We start from the raw sequence: 22,237 nt of genomic DNA, 5'->3' as shown, positions 1-22,237 counted from the left end.
TTCCATGTTACACTGTGAAATATTTTTCAAGGCTCATAGAGAAAATGTATGCCAACCTTAGAATGCTACTGTGTGCATGAACCTCTTTAAATTCCTCTTGATTTTCTAACCCTGAAACTTAGGAGGTCAACAGATTAGTAGATGTTTGTTGAATGTCTACTTTGGCTTAACTGCCAGGATATTAAAGAGGCCCAGCTAGATCTAACTCATACTTCCTGCCCTCCTAAGCCATGCATGTTTTTGATTTAGCTGCAATGAATAAATATTTTACCAGTGACCCAACATATTTCATTACCTCTCTGGTGCTTCTGAGTATTGCTGGACACATCTCAGACTAGCTGATGTCATTGTTGGCTTTTGTGAATTGTGTCAGTATGGCTGCCCTTTTGTAGCATCAGTCACACAGAGAAAAACAACTTGGAGATGAGGAACCTCTATTCAGACTTAATGGGATCAGCTATAAATGACAGAAACTCACAGCAGCTGATACTCATTCACTGAGAAAGAAGACAATTCAAAGAAACAATTTCCAGTAAAACATAATTACAGACATAGATTACCTGGCACATTCTAGCATGTTAGATAAAATTCCTTCATCCTCAGAGAACTGGGTAGCAAGCAAGGCTTTGTCTCAAGGAGAGCAATATGATATCGTAGAAAAAGTACTGGACTTGAAACACCGGCAGGTTGTGACCTGGGAAAAGGCTCAGTCTTACTGCGCTCAGATGTTTCCTTGGTAAAATGGGAATAATAATTCCTACCTACCTCACAGGGTGCTATTAAGATTCAGGGATATAATGGCCACGAAAGGACCTGGAAAGGTACAAAATGATAAACCTATACAAGCCTATACAAATCTGAAGGTTGGTAACGTTGGGAAGAAGACTTGAGGAGACTTTAATTCCTTTCCAGAGTATTCCTTAGCCTGTGTCTTTTCTAGGCTGCTACTCACAAGGTGTCCCATTGTCAAGATGGCAATAACAAGAATAAAAATGATAGTAGCTGATATTTAGTATCTGCAGAGCAGGTGCAGTGCCAACTCCTTTACATGTATCAGCTCGCCAAACCTCCACAATTCCTTGAGATGGGGTGGTTACTACACCATTTCATAGATGAGAAGCAGGTTCACAGGGATCGTCACTGGCCTGCTTGTAGATCTGCTGAACCACACAAGCAGGATTTTAATCAGGTGGTCTGATGTCAGCCGCTGGGAGTTCTCATGGCTCCACAGCCGACAGCTGGGTTGCTGTGTAACTGGAGTGTGGCCTCAGTGTTGGGAGTTCCTGCGCCTTCTCAGTGATGTGATGCCCCCTGGGCTTGGGAACTTGTTCTACCCTTCACTCTGGTCATAGGGCTGCTTGTGCTGTTATGCCACCACAGGTGCTGGTGCTGTGTGGGAGGATAGGTGACACTTGCTGTTGTGGTAAATAACCCAAAAATGTATACTGAAAATGCAATAGGAAGTTACTTTCTCACTGCCTTAACAAGTGGGTGGATAAGCACATACACCGGACAGCCCCTCTCCACAGCCATCTAGGCCCGCCGGCTGGGAAAGCAGCTGCCCTCCTCAGCATTTGGCTTTTGAGGTGTCCTCATTCCGGATAGCAGGGAGCAGAAAGAGATGGAGGCGCCTGCAGGAAGTCTAGGGCCAAGCCCTGCAGTGGGTGGCATCGTGGTTTCACTGCCCACGCTCCACTGGAGAGAAGGCTGCTGTTAGCCACCGCAGTGGGTCTGGGACCTGTCCTCAGCTGGCAGCCGCAGCTCAGCGCCTACTGCAGTGCAGAGGGAGGCCACACAGTTTGCAGAACAGCTCGCGGTGTCTGCTTACCTACACAACAGTTCTGCTGCGTGTGTTTATCATTGAAGCTTACTTGAGTTCCTTTAATGGGGTCCTGCAAGATACCAGCGGGAGCTATGAACTCTGGGAACATTTCTTTGGTCAAAACGTATTCTTCTTCCCTATGTCCCAGTCCCATTAATACAAAATTTACTACAGATAATAGTCGCAGGGGCACAAATTTCTCCCTATAACTGTTCCCCTACCTGCCCTCAACATGTCACTAGGTTCTGGGCTTAATTGCCTGATTTTTTTCATTCCTCTGTGTTTAATTAATCAAAAAATAAGGTTATTCTTCTATACACTTATTAGATCTCAGGTAAACAGAACTGGATTAGTCCTAACCTTTAGTTCATTACACACTCTCATCCATGGGTCCTTGCAAGACTTTCTATTTGCTTATTTATTAATAATAAACTCATGAAACTCTACCAATACGGAAACTCAAATATTAATAACTTGTATCTACAATAAATTCCCTCCCATTCCCATCATCCTGCCTCCCACATCCTATGTAACCAGTCCTGAATCGTTTGTTTATTATTAGTTTGTTTTGTTCACAGCAAAATTGAGCAGAAAGCACAGAAATTTCCCTTATGCTCCCTGCTGCCACACATCCACGGGCTTTCCCATTAGCAACATCCCCACCAGAGTTGCACATCTGTTACAATTGATGAACCTATATTGACACATCACTGCCGCCCAAAGTTCAGAGTTTACATTACACTTCACTCTTGGTGGTGTACATTCCATGGATCTGGACAGATGTATGATGACATGTGTCTATCATTGCAGTGTCATAGTGTTTGATTTCACTTCCCTGTAAATCCTGTGTTCTACTTACTCATCCCTCCTCCCCCCACGCAACACCTGGCAACTCCTCACCTTTCTACTGTTTCCACAGTTTTACCCTTTCCAGAATGTCATATAGTTGGAATGATACCATATGTAGCATTTTTAGATTGGCTTTATTCACTTAGTAATATGCATTTAAGTTTCCTCCATGTCTTTTCAAGCCTTGATAGCTCATTTCTCTTTTTTTATTGAAGTATCATTGATATACAATCTTATATTGGTTTCAAATGTACAACACAGTGGTTCAACAGTTACCCATATTATTAAATCCTCACCTGCTCTGTCAATGTAGAAAGATGTTACAGAATCATTGACTATATTCTCCATGCTGTACACCATCCCCACAACCAACTTATACTGTGATTGCAAATTATTGTGCCCCTATATCCCCCTCATCCTTTTTCCCTTCCTGTCCCCACCCCTCCCCCTTGGTAAGCACTAGTCACTTCTCAGTATCTATGAGTCTAATGCTGTTTTGTTCTTTCTGTTTTGCTTTGTTTTTATATTCCACAAATAAGTGAAATCATATGGTATTTGTCTTTCTGAGCCTGGCTTATTTCACTGGAGAGCTCATTTCTTTTTAGTGATGAATAATATTCCATTGTATGGGTGTCCCCCAGTTTATCGATGCCCCTACTGAAGAAAATCACAGTTGCCTCCAGATTTTGACAATTATAAATAAAGCTTCCATAAACATCCATGTGCAAGTTTTTGTGTGGACATAGTTTTACTCCTTTGGGTAAATATCAAGGAGAATGACTGAGGGATCATTTAGCAAGGGTATGTTTAGTGCAGTCAGACACCACCAAACCATCTTCCGAAGTGGATGTGCCATTTTTGCATTCCCACTAGCAATCTGTGAGAGCTCCTGCTGGCGTTGTCAGCATTTTGGGTTTGGGCCATTCTACTACAGTGCGATGGTATCTAGTTATTTTTATTTGCAATTCTCTGATGATACATGATGCGGAGCATCTTTTCATATGCTCATTTTCCATTTGTAAATCTTTGAGGTATCCTTTAAGGTCTTTGGCCCACTTTTTAATCAGGTTTTTTTGTTTTCTGATTGTTAAATTTTAAAAGGTCCTTGTAGATTTTACATTACAGTCCTTTATCAGATGTGTCTCCTGCAAATATTTCCTGCCAGTCTATGGTTTGCCTTCCCATTCTCTTGACATCATCTTAGTTTTTGTGAAGAATATACGTTCTATTCTAGATTTTTTCTTTTGCATGTACATGTCTAGTTGTTCCAGCGCTATTTTTAAAAAGGATTCTCTTTTCTCCATTTTATTCCCTTTGTTCCTTTGTTAAAGATCAATGGACTGAATTTATGGAGGGTCTAGTTCTGGGCTCTCTCTTCTGTTCTATTGACCTCCTTGTCTATTCTTTTGCCAATACCACACTGTCTTGATTTCTGTAACTTTATAATAAGTCTTGAAGTTAGGAATTGTCAGTCTGCAGACTTTATTGTCCTTTATTCTGGGTCCTTCACCTCTCCATAGAGACTTTAGAATCAATTTGTCAATATCCATAGAATAACTAACTGGAGTTTTGTTTGGGATTGTACTACATCCATAGATCAAGTTAGAAAGAACTGATATCTTTTTTAAAGTTTTTATTGATGTATGGTTGAAATAATATTAGTTACAGGTGTACAACATAGTAATTTGATATTTATGTATACTATGAAATGCTTACAATAATAAGTGTAATTACCATCTGTCACCATACAAAGATATAACAATATTATTGACTATATCCCTTATGCTGTGCTTTTCATCCCCATGACTTACTTCTTTTATAATTGGAAGTTTGTACCTCTTGGTCTCTTTAATCTAGTTCGTGTATTCTACCTCTCCCTTTGCCTCTGGCAACCACCAGTTTGTTCTCTGTATTTATGAGTCTGTCTCTGGGGTATTTGTTTTTGTTTTTTTAGATTCCATATGTAAGTGAAGTCATACAATATTTCTCCTTTCCTTCTGACTTATTTCACTTAGCATAATACTCTATAGGGCTATACATATTGTTGCAAATGTCAAGATTTCATTCTTTTTTATGGCTGAGTAATATTCCATTATGTATGTATGCCACATCTTCTTTATCCATTCACCTATCAATGGGCACTTAGGTTTCTTCCATATCTTAGCTACTATAAGTAATGATGCAAAAAACATATGGGTGAACTCATCTTTTTGAAATAGTATTGTTTTCCCTTTGGATAAATTCCCAGTAAAATTCCTTGTTTATGGTATTTTTATTTTTAATTTTTGAGGAACCTCCATACTGTTTTCCATAGTGGCTGCACCTATTTGCCCTACCACCAACAGTTTAGGAGAGTTCCTTTCTCTCCACATCCTCACCAACATTTGTTATTTCTTGTCTTGTTGATATTAGACAGTCTGACTGGTGTGAGGTGATACCTCTTTGTGGTTTTGATTTATGTTTCCCTGATGATTAGCAATGTGGAACATCTTTTCATGTGCCTGTTGGCCATCTGGTATGTTTTCTTTGGAAAAATGTCTATTCAGGTCCTCTGTGCATTTTTAATATATATATATATATATATGAAGTTATGAATTCTTTATATATTTTGGATATTAATGCCTTATTAGATATATCATATGCAAATATATTTTCCCATTCAGTAGGTTGCCTTTTCATTTTGTTTACAGTTTCCTTTGCTGGACAGAAGCTTTTTAGTTTCATGTGATTCCACTTTTTATTTTTGCTTTTGTTTCCCTTGCCTGGAGAAACATATCCAAAACAAATTGCAAAGACCAGTGTTCAAGAGTTTGCTATCTGTTTTCTCACTTCTTTCCTAAGTGTTTGGTAAAATTCACCAGTGAACCCATTTGTACCTTCTCTTTGGGGAGGTTATTAATTATTGATTTTGATTTATTTAACAAATATAGGCCTATTTAGGTTGTATATTTCCTCTTCTGTGAGTTTGAAAGACTGTGACTTTTCAAGGTCCATTTCATCTAGGTTATGAAATTTGAGGGCATAGAGTTGTTCATAGCATTCTCTGATTATCCTTTTAAAGTCCATGGGTTCAGTGATGTTCCCATTTTCATTTCTTATATTAGTAATTTGTGTCCTCCCTTCTTTTTTTCTTACTTAATCTTTGAGGATTATCAATTTTATTAATCTCAAAGAACCAGATTTGGTTTTGTTGATTTTCTCTATTGATTTCCTGTTTTCAAGTTCACAGATTTCTGCTCTTTTTTAAATTATTTCTTCTGCTTACTATGGGTTTAACTTAACTCTTTTTAGTTTCCTGAGAATCTTTGATTATTGATTTTATATCTTTCTTCTTTTTTGACATATGCACTCAATGCTATAGATTTCCCTTAAGCTCTGTTTTTGCTGCATCCCACAAATTTTGGTAAGTTCTGTTTTCATTTTCATTTAGTTCTAAATATTTTTAAATTTCCTTTCAGAAGAAATACTATGTAATATTTAATAGTGTGTTGTTTAATCTCCAACTATTTGAGGATATTACAGGTATCTCTGTGTTACTGATTTCTAGTTTAATCCATTACGGTTTGAGAGCAGGTACTGTATGATTTCTATTCTAAAATTTAAGGTGTGTTTTATGGCCAAGAATATGGTCTATCTGGGTGAATGATCCATGTGAGCTTGAGAAGAATGTATATTCTGTTTTTGATGAGACAGTCTACACATTCTCATGATGGATTTGTGGTAGTGTAGAATGCAACTATGTATTACTGATTTTCCACCTCACAGATCTTTCCATTTCTGATAGAGGGGTATTGAAGTCTCCAATTGTAATAGTGTACATTTTGTTTACAGTTTCCTTTGCTATTTTTCCTTACTATCTGTCAGGTATTGCCTCATGTAGTTTGATGCTCTATTGTTGGGTACATACATGTTAAGGATTATTATACTTTCTTGGAGAATGGACCCCTTTATTATTTGTGATGCCACTCTTTATTTCTGATAACTTCTCTTGCTTTGAAATCTGTTCTGTCTGAAATTATTATAGCTAATTGCACTTTCTTTTGATTAGCATGGTATGTTTTTCTATAACCATTTACTTTATCCATTCCATTTTCTATATCCATTTACTTTTACACACATTTACATATGTGTCTATATTTAAAATGGGTTTCTTGTAGACAACATATAGTTGTATATATACATTTACATCTAGTTGTATATACAAAAAATGTTGTCTACAAAAATACTTATTTCTTGATCAACTCTGACAATCTCTTTTAATTGGTACATTTAGACAATTGATGTCCTAATTTTGTCTTCCACTCCTTTTGTCTTTTGATGTTTTAATTGAACATTTTGTGATTGCATTTTCTCCCTTCCTACTTTAAAAAAAATTATCTTTAGCATTTGCACTAGAGTTTGCAATAAATATTTACAGCTAATACAAGTCCACTTTCAAAGAACACTGTACCACTTCACATGTAGTTTGAGTATTTTATAATAACAAAATAATCCTAATTCCTCCCTTGTACCCATTGGAAACTTACTGTAATTCATAGGCATAAATATATATATATGTGTGTATGTATATATACACATATGTACATACATACATATGATACATTTTTGCTATTATTTTTTTGAAAAACTTTTGCTAGATCATTTAAGAATAAGAACAATAAAAGTTTTTATTTTACCTTTACTTAATCCTTCTCTAATGCTCTTCCTTTCTTTCAGAATACCTGAGTTTCTGACCTATATCATTTTCCCTTTCTATGAAGAACTTCTTTTAATACTTCTTCAAGGCAAGTCTACTGGTAATAAAGTCCCTGAATTTTTTGTTTGCCTCAGGAAGTCCTTATTTTTCTTTCACTTTTGAAAGATAATTTCATAGGGTTAAGAACTGTAGGTTGGTGGCTTTCTCCCTTAAACACTAAATATTTTGTTCCACTCTTCTTGCTTGTATGGTTTCTGAGTAGTAGTTTTCTGGAACTTATTTTTTTACTTATTCTATTGCTGAGTGATTCACATTTTTTACTTATCTGTAGTTAATTCAGTTGATTAATGTAAGTTATTCCTTTGTGTTGTTATGCCATATTTATTTATATGTTTTTCTTATCAATGACAACTTCTTGGTTGCTATCACAGTCAGTGTTGCTGTGAAAATTCTTGAACATATCACCAAGCATCTATGAGCAAGAGCTTCCCCAGGAATAGAATCGTCATAGGCCACAGGACGTGAAAACGGCCAGTTCTATAAAGCAGTGCTGAGCTCTTTTCCAGAGCAACAGTGATGGTTCACACTCTCACCAACATGTTCACAAGGCCCTGTTTACCCACAGCTTCTCCAATACTTGATTCTGTCAGAGTTTAAAATTTCTGCCAGTTGAATGAATGTAAAGTGCCCCAGTATGACTGTGAGTTGTATTTCCCTGATCACAAGCGAGTTTGAACATTTCTTCATATGTAGTGTTCATGTTTTCTGCCCTTTTTCTTTTGGGTTATTTACTCCTAGAAATTCTAAGAATATTGATATATTTGATGCCATTTTTTTTGTCTGTATTATGAGCATCTTTTTCCAATATGTAACCTGTCTTTCCACTTTCTGTAAAATATCTTTGAACAGAGGCTCTCATTCTACCACAGTAAAATTTATTGCTTTTGGAGGGTGCTTTTTGTGTCTTGTTTTAAAAATTCTTCCCTAACCAAAGTCAGAAGTGTACCCACATATGGTTTTACTTAGTACTTTATAGTTTTGCTTTAACGTTTAAGAACTGTATCCATTTGTAGCTGACTTGGTGTACAGTGTGGTGGACACCTCCATCTTGCCTATTTCCGTGTAGATAGCCCTCCGCCGGGTGTACCCTGACAGCTGTGCCTGGGTGCCCCTGCTGTCTACGCCATTACTTTATTCACATTGTCCTTCCATAACAGTTTATTAATTTTGTCATCAATCTTTTACATATTTTAATATTTCTTTCTTGGTATTTCATAATTCGGTGCTATATTAACTCAGCTCCTTTAAAAAGACTTACATTTTCTTGTTTATTGCAGATATACAGAAATGCAATTGACTTTTTTGTCTTGATGTTATACAAAGATACCTTGAATACTTGCCTTCTTATTTTTAATGATTTTTTTATATATGTAGACAATCATGTCACTTACAAACAATGACAATCCATTCTTTTCTTGTTTCAATCCTTGTGGCTTTAATTTTGCTGCAATTAAAGAGGGCAACATTTTCTAGTTCCTCATTAGGATGATAGATATTACAAATTTGTAAAATATATTTCTTCATCAGGTTAAGCTTCCTCCTATTCCTGGTTTGCTATGTTTTTGTAATATTATGAATTGATAGAGTGGTTTTCTTTTGTATTTATAGTTTTTTATTTATTTCCTTTTCTTTTACTATCTTTCCTTTCTAGTTAATGTAGTGAGTTATATTAATGTGTTTCCTAATTCTAAAACATCCTTGCATTCCTGAAATACACAAACTTAATAATAGTGTCTTATCTCTTTTGTGTCCTGAGGGAATGGATTTGCTAGTAATTTATTTAGGAATATTTTTGTGTTTATAAGTAAAATAGGCCTTTAGTTTTCCTTTCTTGTATTGTCTTGTCTGGTTTGCATATAAATTAGTATTATATTGGCTCCATAAAAATGAAATGGCTAGTATTTATCTTTTCTAGTCTCTGAAATAATGTGGGTGATCTGTTTCTTGAAAGTCTGGTGGAACTTGCCAATAAAATCATCTAGGCCTGGAGTCTTTTCTGTGAATATTTTTAACTACTGCTTCAATTTTTTTATAGTCTTTGCCTTATCTATAGTTATTTCTCCTTTTTCATTCAATTATCTATTTGTCTTCTCTCTTTCTCTCTTCCTCTTTTTTAATCAGTTGGTGTTTCTAAAACTTAGTTTTCTTTTTCTATTTTAGTTTGCTGATTTCTGCTCAAATTTTTAGTATTTTAGTGTCTCTGTATTTCTTTTGTACTCTTTCTAACTTCTAAATTGGACATTTCATTCCTAGTGGGTTTGCCTTGTTAACATTTTAGTCCCCTTTAGAATGTAGTTGGGTATGGAAGGATTTCAGTAGTATTGACCCAGAAAGAGTCACCACATGAGACATGCTCTCCTGCTGTGGGCCTCCCCACGAGAGCACCTGCACACGTTGTCTGAAGGTAGTTTCCCCTCTGGGACTATTTCAGAACCTCTGCTCAATATTTCAATGTGCTCTTGGCCTTTTTGTTCTTCTTCTAGTGCTGTTTGTTAGATCAAAGAACTGTGGAGTTGCTACAATTTGGAAAGAAGTACCCTCTAGTGCTTCAGATTAGGAACTTACTGCAGTGAGGTGGTGGTGTCTGAAGTCACACGACAGTTCAGGAATGGAGTGACACCCGGGTCATGAGATTTTTTTTTTATTAAGGTATGATTGATATACACTCTTATGAAGGTTTCACATGAAAAAACAATGTGGTTACTACATTTACCCATATTATCAAGTCCCCACCCATATCCCACTGCAGTCACTGTCCATCAGTGGAGCAAGTTTCCAGAGATCCACTATGTGCCTTCTCTGTGCTACACTGTTCTCCCCATGATCCCTCACACCATGTGAACTAAACATAATACCCCTCAGTCCCCTTCTCCCTCCCTCCCCACTGGCCCTCCCACACCCCTCCCCTTTGGTAACCACTAGTTCATTCATAGAGTCTCTGACTCTGCTGGCTGCCATTTTGTTCCTTCAGTTTTGCTTCATTGTTATACTCCACAAATGAGGGAAATCATTTGGCATTTGTCTTTCTCTGACTGGCTTATTTCACTGAGCATAATGTCTTCCAACTCCATCCATGTTGTTGCAAATTGTAGGTTTTGTTTCTTTCTTATGTTTGAATAGTATTCCATTGTGTATATGTACCACATCTTCTTTATCCATTCATCTACAGATGGACACTTAGGTTGCTTCCATATCTTGGCTATTGTAAATAGTGCTGCGATAAACATAGGGGTGCATATGTCTTTTTGAATATGAGAAGTTGTATTCTTTGGGTATATTCCAAGGAGTGGGATTCCAGGGTCAAATGGTATTTCTATTTTTAGTTTTTTGAGGAATCTCCATATTGCTTTCCATTGAACTAGCTTACATTCCCACCAGCAGTGTAGGAGGGTTCTCCTTTCTCTGCATCCTTGCCAGCATTTGTTGTTCTTAGTCTTTTCGATGCTGGCCATCCTTACTGGTGTGAGGTGATATCTCATTGTGGTTTTAATTTGCATTTCCCTGATGATTAGTGATGTGGAGCATCTTTTCATGTGTCTGTTGACCATCTGAATTTCTTCTTTGGAGAACCCTCTCTTCACATCCTCTGCCCATTTGTTAATCAGGTTGTTTGCTTTTTGGGTGCTGAGGGGTGTAAGTTCTTTATATATTTTGCATGTTAACCCCTTGATGGATATGTCCTGTACAAATATATTCTCCCATACTGTAGGATGCCTTTTTGTTTTGTTGATGATGTCCTTTGCCATACAAAAACTTTGTAGTTTGATGCAGTCCCATGAGTTCATTTCTGCTTTTGTTTCCCTTTCTCGAGGAGATGGGTTCAGGTAAAAGTTGCTCATGCTTATATTGCCTATGTTGTCTTCTAAGAGTTTTATGGTTTCATGACTTATATTCAAGTCTTTAATCCATTTCGAGTCTACTTTTGTGTTTGAAGTTAAACAATAATCCAGTTTCATTCTCTTGCATGTAGCTGTCCAGTTTTGCCAACACCAGCTGTTGAAGAGGCTGTCATTTCCCCACTCTATGTCTATGGCTCCTTTATTATATACTAATTGACCATATATGGTTGGGTTTATATCAGTGCTCTCTAGTCTGTTCCATTGGTCTGTCCTTGTGCCAGTACCAAATTATCTTGATTACTATGGCTTTGTAGTAGAGTTTGAAGTTGGGGAGTGTAATTCCCCCTGCTTTATTCTTCCTTCTCATGATTGCTTTGGTTATTCGAGGTCTTTTGTGGTTCCATATGAATTTTAGGATGACTTTCTCTAGTTTGTTGAAGAATGGTGTTGGTATTTTGATAGGGATTGCACTGAATCTATAGATTGCTTTAGGCAGGATGGCCATTTTGACAATATTAATTCTTCCTATCCATGAGCATGGGATTTGTTTCCATTTATTGGTGTCTTCTTTAATTTCTCTCATGAGTGTCTTGTAGTTTTCAGAGTATAGGTCTTTCACTCCCTTGGTTACATTTATTCCTAGGTATTTTATTCTTTTTGATGCAATTGTGAATGGAATTGTTTTCCTGATTTCTCTTTCTGTTAGTTCATCATTAGTGTATAGGAATGCCACAGATTTTTGTGTATTAATTTTGTACCTGCAACTTTGCTGAATTCAGATATTAGATCTAGTATTTTGGAGTGGATTCTTTAGGTTTTTTTTTATGTACAATATCATGTCATCTGCAAACAGGGACAATTTAACTTCTTTCTTGCCAGTCTGGATGCCTTTTATTTCTTTGTGTTGTCTAATTGCCATGGCTAGGACCTCCAGTACTATGTTGAATAGAAGTGGGAGAGTGGGCATTCTTGCTTGTTCCCAATCTTAAAGGAAAAGCTTTCAGCTATTCACTGTTAAGTATAATGTTGGCTGTGGGTTTGTCATATATGGCCTTTATTATGTTGAGGTATTTGCCATCTATATCCATTTTGTTGAGATTTTTTATCATGAATGGATGTTAAATTTTGTCAACTGCTTTTTCAGCATCTATGGAGATGGTTATGTGTTTTTTGTCCTTTTTGTTGATATGGTGGATGATGTTGATGGATTTTTGAATATTGTACCACCCTTGCATCCCTGGAATAAATCCTACTTGATCATGCTGGAAAATCTTTTTGATATATTTTTGAATTCAGTTTGCTAATATTTCATTGAGGATTTTTGCATCTATGTTCATCAGGGATATTGGTCTGTAATATTCTTTTATTGTGGTGTCTTTGCCTGGTTTTGGAATTAAAGTGATGCTAGCCTCATAGAAGGAGTTTGGATGTATTCCCTCCTCTTCTATGTTTTGGAAAACTTTAAGGAGAATGGGTATTAGGTCTTCACTAAATGTTTGATAAAATTCAGCAGTAAAGCTATCTGGTCCAGCGATTTTGTTCTTAGGGAGGTTTTTGATTACCAGTTCAATTTCGTTGCTGGTAATTGGTCTATTCAGATTTTCTCTTTCTTCCTGAGTCAGCCTTGGAAGGTTGCATTTTTCTAGAAAGTTGTCCATTTCTTCTAGGTTATCCAGTTTGTTAGCATATAATTTTTCATAGTATTCTGTAATAATTCTTTGTATTTCTGTGGTGTCCATAGTGATTTTTTCCTTTCTCATTTCTGATTATGTTTATATGTGTAGACTCTCGTTTTTTCTTGATAAGTCTGGCTAGGGGTTTATCTATTTTGTTTATTTTCTCGAAGAACCAGCTCTTGCTTTCATTGATTCTTTCTATTGCTTTATTATTCTCAATTTTATTTATTTCTGCTCTAATCTTTATTATGTCCCTCCTTCTACTGACTTTGGGCCTCATTTGTTCTTCTTTTTCTAGTTTCATTAATTGTGAGTTTAGACTGCTTATATGGGATAGTTCTTCCTTCTTGAGGTGGGCCTGTATTGCAATATACTTTCTCTTAGCATGGCCTTGGCTGCATCCCAAAGATTTTGTGGTGTTGAATTATTATTATCACTTGTCTCCATATATTGCTTGATCTCTGTGTTTATTTGGTCATTGATCCATTGGTTATTTAGGAGCATGTTGGGAAGCATCCATGTGTTTTGGGAGTTTTCATTTTCTTTGCATAATTTATTTCTAGTTTCATACCTTTGTGATCTGAGAAACTGGTTGGTACAATTTTAATCTTTTTGAAATTACTGAGGCTCTTTTTGTGGCCTAGTATATGATCTATTCTTGAAAATGTTCCATGTACACTTGAGAAGAATGTGTATTCTGCTGTGTTTGGGTGTAGAGTTCTGTAGATGTCTGTTAGGTCCATCTGTTCTAGTGTGTTGTTCAGTGCCTCTTTTGCCTTACTTATCTTCTATCTGGTGGATCTGTCCTTTGGAGTGAGTGGAGTGTTGAAGTCTCCTAGAATGAATGCATTGTATTCCATTTCCCCTTTTAATTCTGTTAGTATTTGTTTCACATATGTGGGTGCTCCTATGTTGGGAGCATAGATATTTATAATGGTTATATCTTCTTGTTTGATTGACCCCTTTATCATTATGTAATGTCCTTCTTTGTCTCTTGTTACTTTCTGTGTTTTGAAGTCTATTTTGTCTAAAACAAGTACTGCAACTCCTGCTTTTTCCTTTCTGTTACTTGCATGAAATATCCTTTTCCATCCCTTCACTTTTAGTCTGTGTATGTCTTTGGGTTTAAAGTGAGTCTCTTATAGCAGCATATAGATGGGTCTTGCTTTTTCATCCATTCAGTGTCTGTATGTCTTTTGTTTGGTGCATTCAGTCCATTTACATTTAGGTTGATTATCGATAGGTATGTACTTATTGCCATTGCAGGCTTTAGTTTCGTGGTTACCAAAAGTTCAAGGTTAATTTCCTTACTTTCTAAGAGTCTAACTTAACTCACTTAATATGCTGTTACAAACACAATCTAAAGGTTTTTTCTCTTTCTCCTCCTTTTTCTTCTCCTCCATTCTTTATATATAAGGTATCCTATTCTGTATTCTTTGTCTATCCTTTGATTGACTTTGGGGATAGTTCATTTAATTTTGCATTTGCATAGTAATTAGCTGTTCTATTTTCTTTACTGTGGTTTTATTACCTCTGGTGACAGCTATTCAACCTTAGGAACACTTCCATCTACAGCAGTCCCTCTAAAGTACACTGTAGAGATGGTTTGTGGGAGGTGAAATTCTCTCAGATTTTGCTCATCTGGAAATTGTTTAATCCCTCCTTCAAATTTAAATGGCAATTTTGCCAGATAAAGTAATCTTGGTTCCAGGCCCTTCTGCTTCATGGCACTAAATACATCATGCCACTCCCTTCTGGCCTGTAAGGTTTCTGCTGAGAAGTCTGATGTTGGCTTTCCTTTGTATGTGATCTTATTTATCTCTCTGGCTGCTTTTAACAGTCTGTCCTTATCCTTGATCTTTCCCATTTTAATTACTATATGTCTTGGTGTTGTCTTCCTCATTTCCCTTGTGTTGGGAGATCTGTGGATCTCCATGGCCTGAGAGACTTTCTCCTTCCCCAGATTGGTGAAGTTTTCAGCAACTATGTCCTCAAAGACACTTTCTATCCCTTTCTCTCTCTCTTCTTCTTCTGGTATCCCTGTAATGTGAATATTGTTCCGTTTGGATTGGTCACACCATTCTCTCAATATTCTTTTATTCGTAGAGATTCTTTGTTCTCTCTGTGCCTCAGCTTCTCTGTATTCCTCTTCTCTAGTTTCTATTTCATTTATCATCTCCTTCACCATATCCAACCTGCTTTCAGTACCCTCCATTGTGCTCTTCAATGATTGGATCTCCGACTGGAATTCATTCCTGAGTTCTTGGATATCTTTCCATACCTCCATTAGCATGTTGATAATTTTTATTTTGAACTCCCTTTCAGGAAGAGTCATAAGGTCCATGTCATGTAAATCGTTCTCCGGAGTTATATTAATTTTACTCTGGACCAGGTTCCTGTGGTGTTTCATATTTGTATATAGCACCCTCTAGTGTCCAGAAGCTCTACTCTGGAGCTGTTCAGCCACTGAAGCAATGTCGTGGGTTGCAGGGGAGCGGTATTGGTGCCTTGGAGGAGGAAAGAGCTGTTTCCTTCTTCCTGGCTCCTATGCCTGTCTCCACTGCCTGAACCAGTGGGCCAAGCACACAGATATAAGCTTTTGTACCAGAGCAGATGGATACAGATCCCTGCTTTCTGCAAGCAGCTGGAATCTCAGTCTCTCCAGGAATTCTGCCTGTATTAACTTTCCAACCCCATAATCAAGCAAGTATCATGAAAGCACCATGAAATGTAGGTTTCTGCTCCCAGAGCAGATCTCTGTAGTTAGGTATTCAGCAGTCCCAGGCCTCCACTCCCTCCCTGCTCAGCTTCTCTTCCTCCTGACAGTGAGCTGGGGTGGGGGAAGGGGTTGGTTTCTCCTGGGCCTCAACTTGTTCAATGAGGTCTGCTCTCTTCTCCAAGTGTGTGCAGTCTGGCGCCATCCTCTTTCCTGTTGCTCTCTCAGGATTAGTTGCACCAACTATATTTTCTAATTGTATACGATTTTAGGAGGAAGCCTGTGTCTCTTCTCTCATGCCGCCATCTTTGGGGTCATGAGATTTTATAACCTGTGCTCTTTCCACTGAGCCAAGTGAAGAGTGTCCACTCTACAAAGCTGTGGTCGCCTGTGTGACCTTCAAATATGACAGCATATACGGTCTCTGTTTCTGATTCCAGCACACGCAGCTGGAGGAAAGTGCGATATTAACTGTAAACTTATGCAATATGCTTGCCCTGCAAGTGTTGGTGTCTTCTTACCATCACTGATTCTGGGTTTATTTGTTCCTAGTATGTGCCAAGCATTTAAACTGAAGGATTTCAACAGAGCTGAAGTCTCACTCTGAATACTTTTCTTCCACCTTCCAACTTCTGAGAAGTAGAATAGCTTGAGGAAGGGCAAAGGTGGAGAGATTAGGGGTTAAATAAGCAAGTAATTTATCCTGAAGTTTGTGGCACAGACCCAATATTGTTCCTTATGGTGAGACAGCTGCCAATATTCTTGCTTCTGAAGAAAAATAAAACCAGTAATTAGAAATGATGTACCCTGCATACTCTTTTTAAAGGAAAGAAATGGAATTTCTCTTAATTCTGCTAATGTCTCTTTTGTATCCCTTCTGGGCTCTTAATATATACAAGATGTGTCCTAGATTATAAATTGGCTTGAATTGGGCAGAGGTCTCTCTGAAATCCCTGGTTCTTAGCAGCCTCAGGAGAGGTGTTGCATAAGTCCTAAACATTCTGGGTCTGAAGCCAAGGGCTGAGTGGCTGGGCAGCTTGTGCAGCTGCACTGTAAATCAAAAACATTCCACCTTCCTTACAGAAAGTTTACAGAGATCCAGATTTTTAAAAAGTCTTTTTATAGTATATAACTTCAAAAGAGGTGTATTGACCTCAGCTTGCTTAATTCAGAATGAATGGATTACAACAAAATTCAGATTAAAGGGGCCTATACCTTTGAGAGTGTTTCCATAATGAGAAGCAATCAATCTCACTATGGTTATATTAAGATGGGGTGTACCATGAATTCAAATTTTATGTTGTTATTTTAAGCATTTTAAAAATTTATTTTTATTTAAAATTTTAGATATTTAAAACATTTTAAGTATGTAAATTCTGGCCATGTCTTATAGTAGAATGACATACAGATTATAGGCATTTCATCCATGCCTCTGATGTGGTAAAAGTGAATCCAAGCCTCCCAAACATGAACTTGGAGTAGCCCCAACTCTAAGCCTGTGCCACTACAGAGCAGGGCAAGCACTTCAAAACCCTCCCACTGGGCTTCCACCCTGTGTAGCCTTGGAGCACACCCAACCAGATTCCATTTGAAGGCTGTGAGGAAGTTGTTTCACATGATGGCCAAGAACTCAGTTTTCGATGTGTGCTGGTGCTGACCGTCTGTGTGGGGCGACGTGCAGATGCCGACATGCTGCTTTGGGGCTGCTGTGGCCTCACCTAATCCTCACTTTTCTATCCACGTTCTAACTTTCATTCAGGACTATTTTCTTTCTGTCTTTGAGATTTATCCTGAAACATCTTCTATTTTATGTCTCATAACTCATAAAGATATAGCATTTATTTGTAAAGCTCACAATATAAAGGGAAAAGAAGTAAATAACACAAAGCCCTGGTTTTGAAAAGGAAAAATAGACATGAAAACAAGTACCAATATGTGCTAATACTTAGAAAAGAGGCATAGAACAAAGACATTTGAGACTTTTTTTGCATTCATAATGTTGAGTTTGGGATGCAGGATGACTGAGTTTGAAAGTATAGACTTTAGAGGCAGACAGATGTGGGCTCCTGTCCCAACTGTGGCCCATTTTTTCAATGTGACCTTGAGTCAGTTATTTCCCCTTTATGAATCTACTTCCTTATCTGCAAAATAGGAACAATATTACCACTAGCTACTAGATTTGTTTCCAGTGTCAAATAGGAGAATAGACGTAAGATGTGAAGCTGTTAGCATGGGCACAGTGCACAGCAGAGGCTCAGGGAGGAGCAGGATTTATTATTGTTGTTATGCACATTAGTAGAAAATTTGTACAGGTATGTGACTTGGTTTTCACTTTGAGCAATCCACTTCAGGACTAAATTTCCTCTAAAATAAAAGGGTTGGATTTAAAACAACCTTTAAAGAGACCCTTCCAGCTCACTGTGCTCACTTCCAGCTCCCAGCTCAAATCCTTGGGAATAGGATTGATAAATTGACTTGCATCCTGAAGTTTCTATCATCTAGGCTTCTTATGAAGAAATAGAACAGAGTCCCAAACTCCCGAATGTCAGAGGGATGATGGCATGGGTGAGGAAATAGGGATGGAATTTCTCATAGAAAAGTTCTCTTTTCTGAAGGAATGAAATATTAAGCACTAGGAGTCTGCCTGACAAGGAATGATACAGCCATATATGATATTGCAAATATGTGTCTGGGCAAGAAGAAAGAAACAGAGAGCCTAGTTTACTCATATGCACTTTTCATTCAGTGGATGAATTAGTGAATGAATGAACCTAACCTGCTTTGTTAAAATATTTATTTTCAATCTTAAAATCCTATTTCATGCCATGAAATGAATCATTCAAGTGCTGAAAATGCTTTAGGCTAAACTAGAATTGGAAAACCCTTGCCTCATGCAGTTAGGGAGAAAAATGATAGACATTGAGTCATTCTGAGGAATACGACATCATATGGAATATGGAAAGGTCATTACTTATTTTTTAATGTCATCTCTTAAATTTAAGGATAAAGAGAAATGGTTGCCTTTCTAATTACATGGGAAAAGGAAGAAAAAGCAGGCAATTTTGATCACATCTAGAAATATTTCTCAAATGTGAAACATACCTATGTGTTCATGATGGAGAAATTACAAATCAGGTCTTACACTGTGTCCCAGCCCATGAACTCTGAATTGTCTTGGCAATGTGTAGAGAGAGGTGATCCTAGGGTACAGAGAAAATGATTAACATGAATCATTTTTGATCTGGAGCGCATCTGGCTACTTTCATTGATGATCCAAAATCTCGTGTTTCTACAGGGATGGGGACCATGAGAATTACAAATCTGTAAATGGTAGTGGCCCTTTTTTTTAAGGCATTTCATAGATCAGAGGGTCAGAGAACCTCAGAAACTCGTTGTCCCTGGTTGCACCCAATTTAATACATAATTTTGTGTGCTTTTATGTGTGTGAGTCCTGACTCCCAAATAATATCCATAATAATTTTAGATGTTTATATTTTTGCCTTTTCAGATTTCAAGTTGGAGATTTTTCAGGTCATAATATGAAAATGCTGCTGATTTTGTTCCTCATAATAATTTGTTCCCATGTTTCTGTGAACCAAGATGCTGGTAAGGAAAAAAACTGAATTATTTAATTTTCATTATGCAAAGTAAATAATACATGAGTTGTACGTACTTACACATGAAGAGTTTCATTTTGCTTTGTCTGGTTTTGATGGTGGAAAGGGTGCGTGTAGCTCAATTTCTTCTTGATGTCACCCTGTGTTCCTTTGCAAAGCATTTGTCTCTGCTGCTTATTCTCTGTCACTGATGGAAAGACAAGAGAGCTGCTATTTTGCCTCATTTTCAACCCTTTTTAGGTCTTCAGGGAGGTTGCATGAAAGTTCTCTCTTAACATTAGGTTCAGGACTGGAAAATTTGGAATGTCTCTTCATAATTCATTTGTACCAAAATACTGTCTTGGTTAAGCATCCAGGTGTTTCCCCAATTTAAACTGTCAGTCTGCTTATTGTATTTTACCCTGAAGAGAAAACTCTTAATCTGTCTTCTTGAGCAATCTCTGTTCAGGGGGGCTTAAGTCAAAATACTGGCCCACCCTTCACTGCCTCTACCACCGCTTAAATAATTAGTTCTGATACTGGTCACTTTGTTCCTGGGCCACCTGTATTGGCTTTTACAGCTTTTTCAAGAACTCTGACCTCTGGAAGCAAATTTTCTGAGGAGATAAACTAGACGTTACCCACAAACATCTCTGTGCCGCGCTCAACCTAATTAAGTTTTTTTAAAGAGAGGCAATACTTTGCCCCCAGTTGTTCCATGATTCAGGCAGACTGAATGGGCCTTATCAGAACCTGAATCCACCTCATCCACCAGTTGGGCACATTTCCTTTCTCCACACAATACAGGGTTTATCTATGAATGGAGGGGATGGAGGGGTCACGTGTGGCCACAGGTCATGCCACCCCGGGCAGGGCTCCCCTGAAGGTCCCGCTTCCTCTTGGAGGAAGATGTTGATTCATCCTCACTTATTCTTCCCTGGAACTGCTGCTGGCTACATGGTCATCAAAGGACTCTCAACCTGGTTGAAATTATATTATTTCAAAAAAAAGAATGGTTTTATCCACTAAGTCTCTTGATTGCTATAAAGACAATGAAATAACATGCAGGGGTGCCAAAGCTGATTCCCTAGATAGGAAAAGATTGAAGTTATTTTAATTTGATTATAATGATCTAGTAACCATGTCAGGTAATCATTCTCAGAATGAGGAGGGACCTTAGATATTTTCTGGTTGAATCTACTCATTTTAAAGGTGAGACACTGAAGTCCATGTATACTGAACAGCTTGACCAAATTTGTGGAACCAGCTCATAGCACGACACCATTTCCTGTTCAATTACACCTTGTTTTCCTAAACACACACTATTCACATATATGAGACATTTTCCTCCCCTCCCCAGGGAAGAAATGAACCTGATACTGAAGTGGTGAGAGCTCTGAGTTCAAACAGCAAATCATCAGCAGACGACATTTTGTGCTTGAATCCAGTGATTTTCTTTGACATAAAAATAAAATTCTACAGACGTAGCATTGAATCTGTCATCAAATAAAGACTTGAAAGTTCAGCAAAGTATTGTTTTCTTATATGAAAGTTATATTTTTAATAGAAACTAAAACTAGAATCTCTTTCTTAATTTAGTGTATCCTGGTTTCTACCACAGTTTATATATGTCAGAATAAATCTACCAATTATAAATCTCACTCATAGAATTCATAAAAAAGCACTATAAAGAAATTTAAAATAGATTAAGGTAATACCATATATATATTTTTGTGTGTATGTATTTAGTATATTTTTATTAAGGTATTATTGATACACATTCTTATGAAAGTTTCACATGAAAAAACAATGTGGTTATTACTTTCACTCATATTATCAAGTCACCCGCATACCCCATTGTAGTCACTGCCCATCAGTGTAGTAAGATGCCACACAGTCCCTATTTGCTTTCTCTATGCTACACTGTCTTCCCTGTGACCTGCCCCCCCACCACACACACCATGTGTGCCACTCATAATGCCCCTCAATCCCCTCTCCCTCCCTACCCACCCAACCTCCCCCACCCCTTCCCTTTGGTAACTGCTAGTCCATTCGTGGAGTCTGTGAGTCTGTTGCTGCTTTGTTCCTTCAGTTTTGCTTCATTTTTATACTCCACAAATGCGGGAAACCATTTGGTACTTGTCTTTCTCCACCTGGCTTATTGCATTGAGCATAATATCCTCCAGTTGCATCCATGTTGTATTAAATGGTAGGATTTGTTTCTTTCTTATGTCTGAATAGTATTCCATTGCTTTATCCATTCATCTACAGATGGACACTTAGGTTGCTTCCATATCTTGACTATTGTAAATAGTGCTGCAATAAACATAGGGGTGCATATGTCTTTTTGAATATGAAAAATTACATTCTTTGGGTAAATTCCAAAGAGTGGAATTCCCGGGTCAAATAGTATTTCTATTTTTAGTTTTTTGAGGAACCTCCATATTGCTTTCCACAATGTTTGAACCATTCTACATTCCCACCAACAGTGTAGGAGGGTTCCCCTTTCCCTGCAACCTCTCCAGCATTTGTTATTCTTAGTCTTTTCTATACTGGTCATCCTAACTGGTGTGAGATGATATCACATTGTGTTTTTAATTTAGATTTCCCTGCTAATTAGTGATGTTGAGCATCTTTTCATGTGCCTGCTGGCCATCTGAATTTCTTCTTTGGAGACTTGTCTGTTCATATCCTCTGCTTATTTTTTCATCAAGTTATTTGATTTCTGGGTGTTAGGGTATGTGAGTTCTTTATATATTTTGGATGTTAACCCCTTGTCGGATATGTCATTTAAAATATATTCTCCCATACAGTAGGATGCCTTTTTGTTTTGTTGATGGTATCTTTTGCCATACAGAAACTTTTTAGTTTGATGTAGACCCATGAGTTCACTTTTGCTTTTGTTTCCCTTGCCCAGGGAGATGCATTCAGGAACAAGTTGCTCATGTTTATATTCAAGAGAATTTTGCCTGTGTTTTCTTCC

At 37.5% G+C, this 22,237-nt stretch overlaps 1 protein-coding gene across 8 annotated transcripts in view; it reads left to right on the top strand.

Moving 5' to 3' along the window:
• The window catches only part of COL6A6 (collagen type VI alpha 6 chain), a 161,863-nt gene that overhangs the window by 15,342 nt on the left and 124,284 nt on the right, over window positions 1-22,237 (top strand). For all 8 annotated transcript variants that reach the window (XR_012125637.1, XR_012125638.1, XR_005058938.2 and 5 more), the window contains exon 2: window positions 19,167-19,264. Coding sequence is in view for 4 of the 8 variants with exons in the window: in XM_073222986.1 (XP_073079087.1) it covers window positions 19,198-19,264 (67 nt within the window). In the remaining 4 variants the exon portion in view is untranslated. The remainder of the gene's footprint in view (window positions 1-19,166; window positions 19,265-22,237) is intronic.

Source organism: Manis javanica, chromosome 15, assembly GCF_040802235.1.
Source record: "Manis javanica isolate MJ-LG chromosome 15, MJ_LKY, whole genome shotgun sequence".
In the NCBI taxonomy this organism is placed as follows: Eukaryota; Metazoa; Chordata; class Mammalia; order Pholidota; family Manidae; genus Manis; species Manis javanica.
The sequence above is the reverse complement of the archived record's forward strand: the minus strand, read 5'-3'. Positions and strand labels throughout refer to the sequence as shown.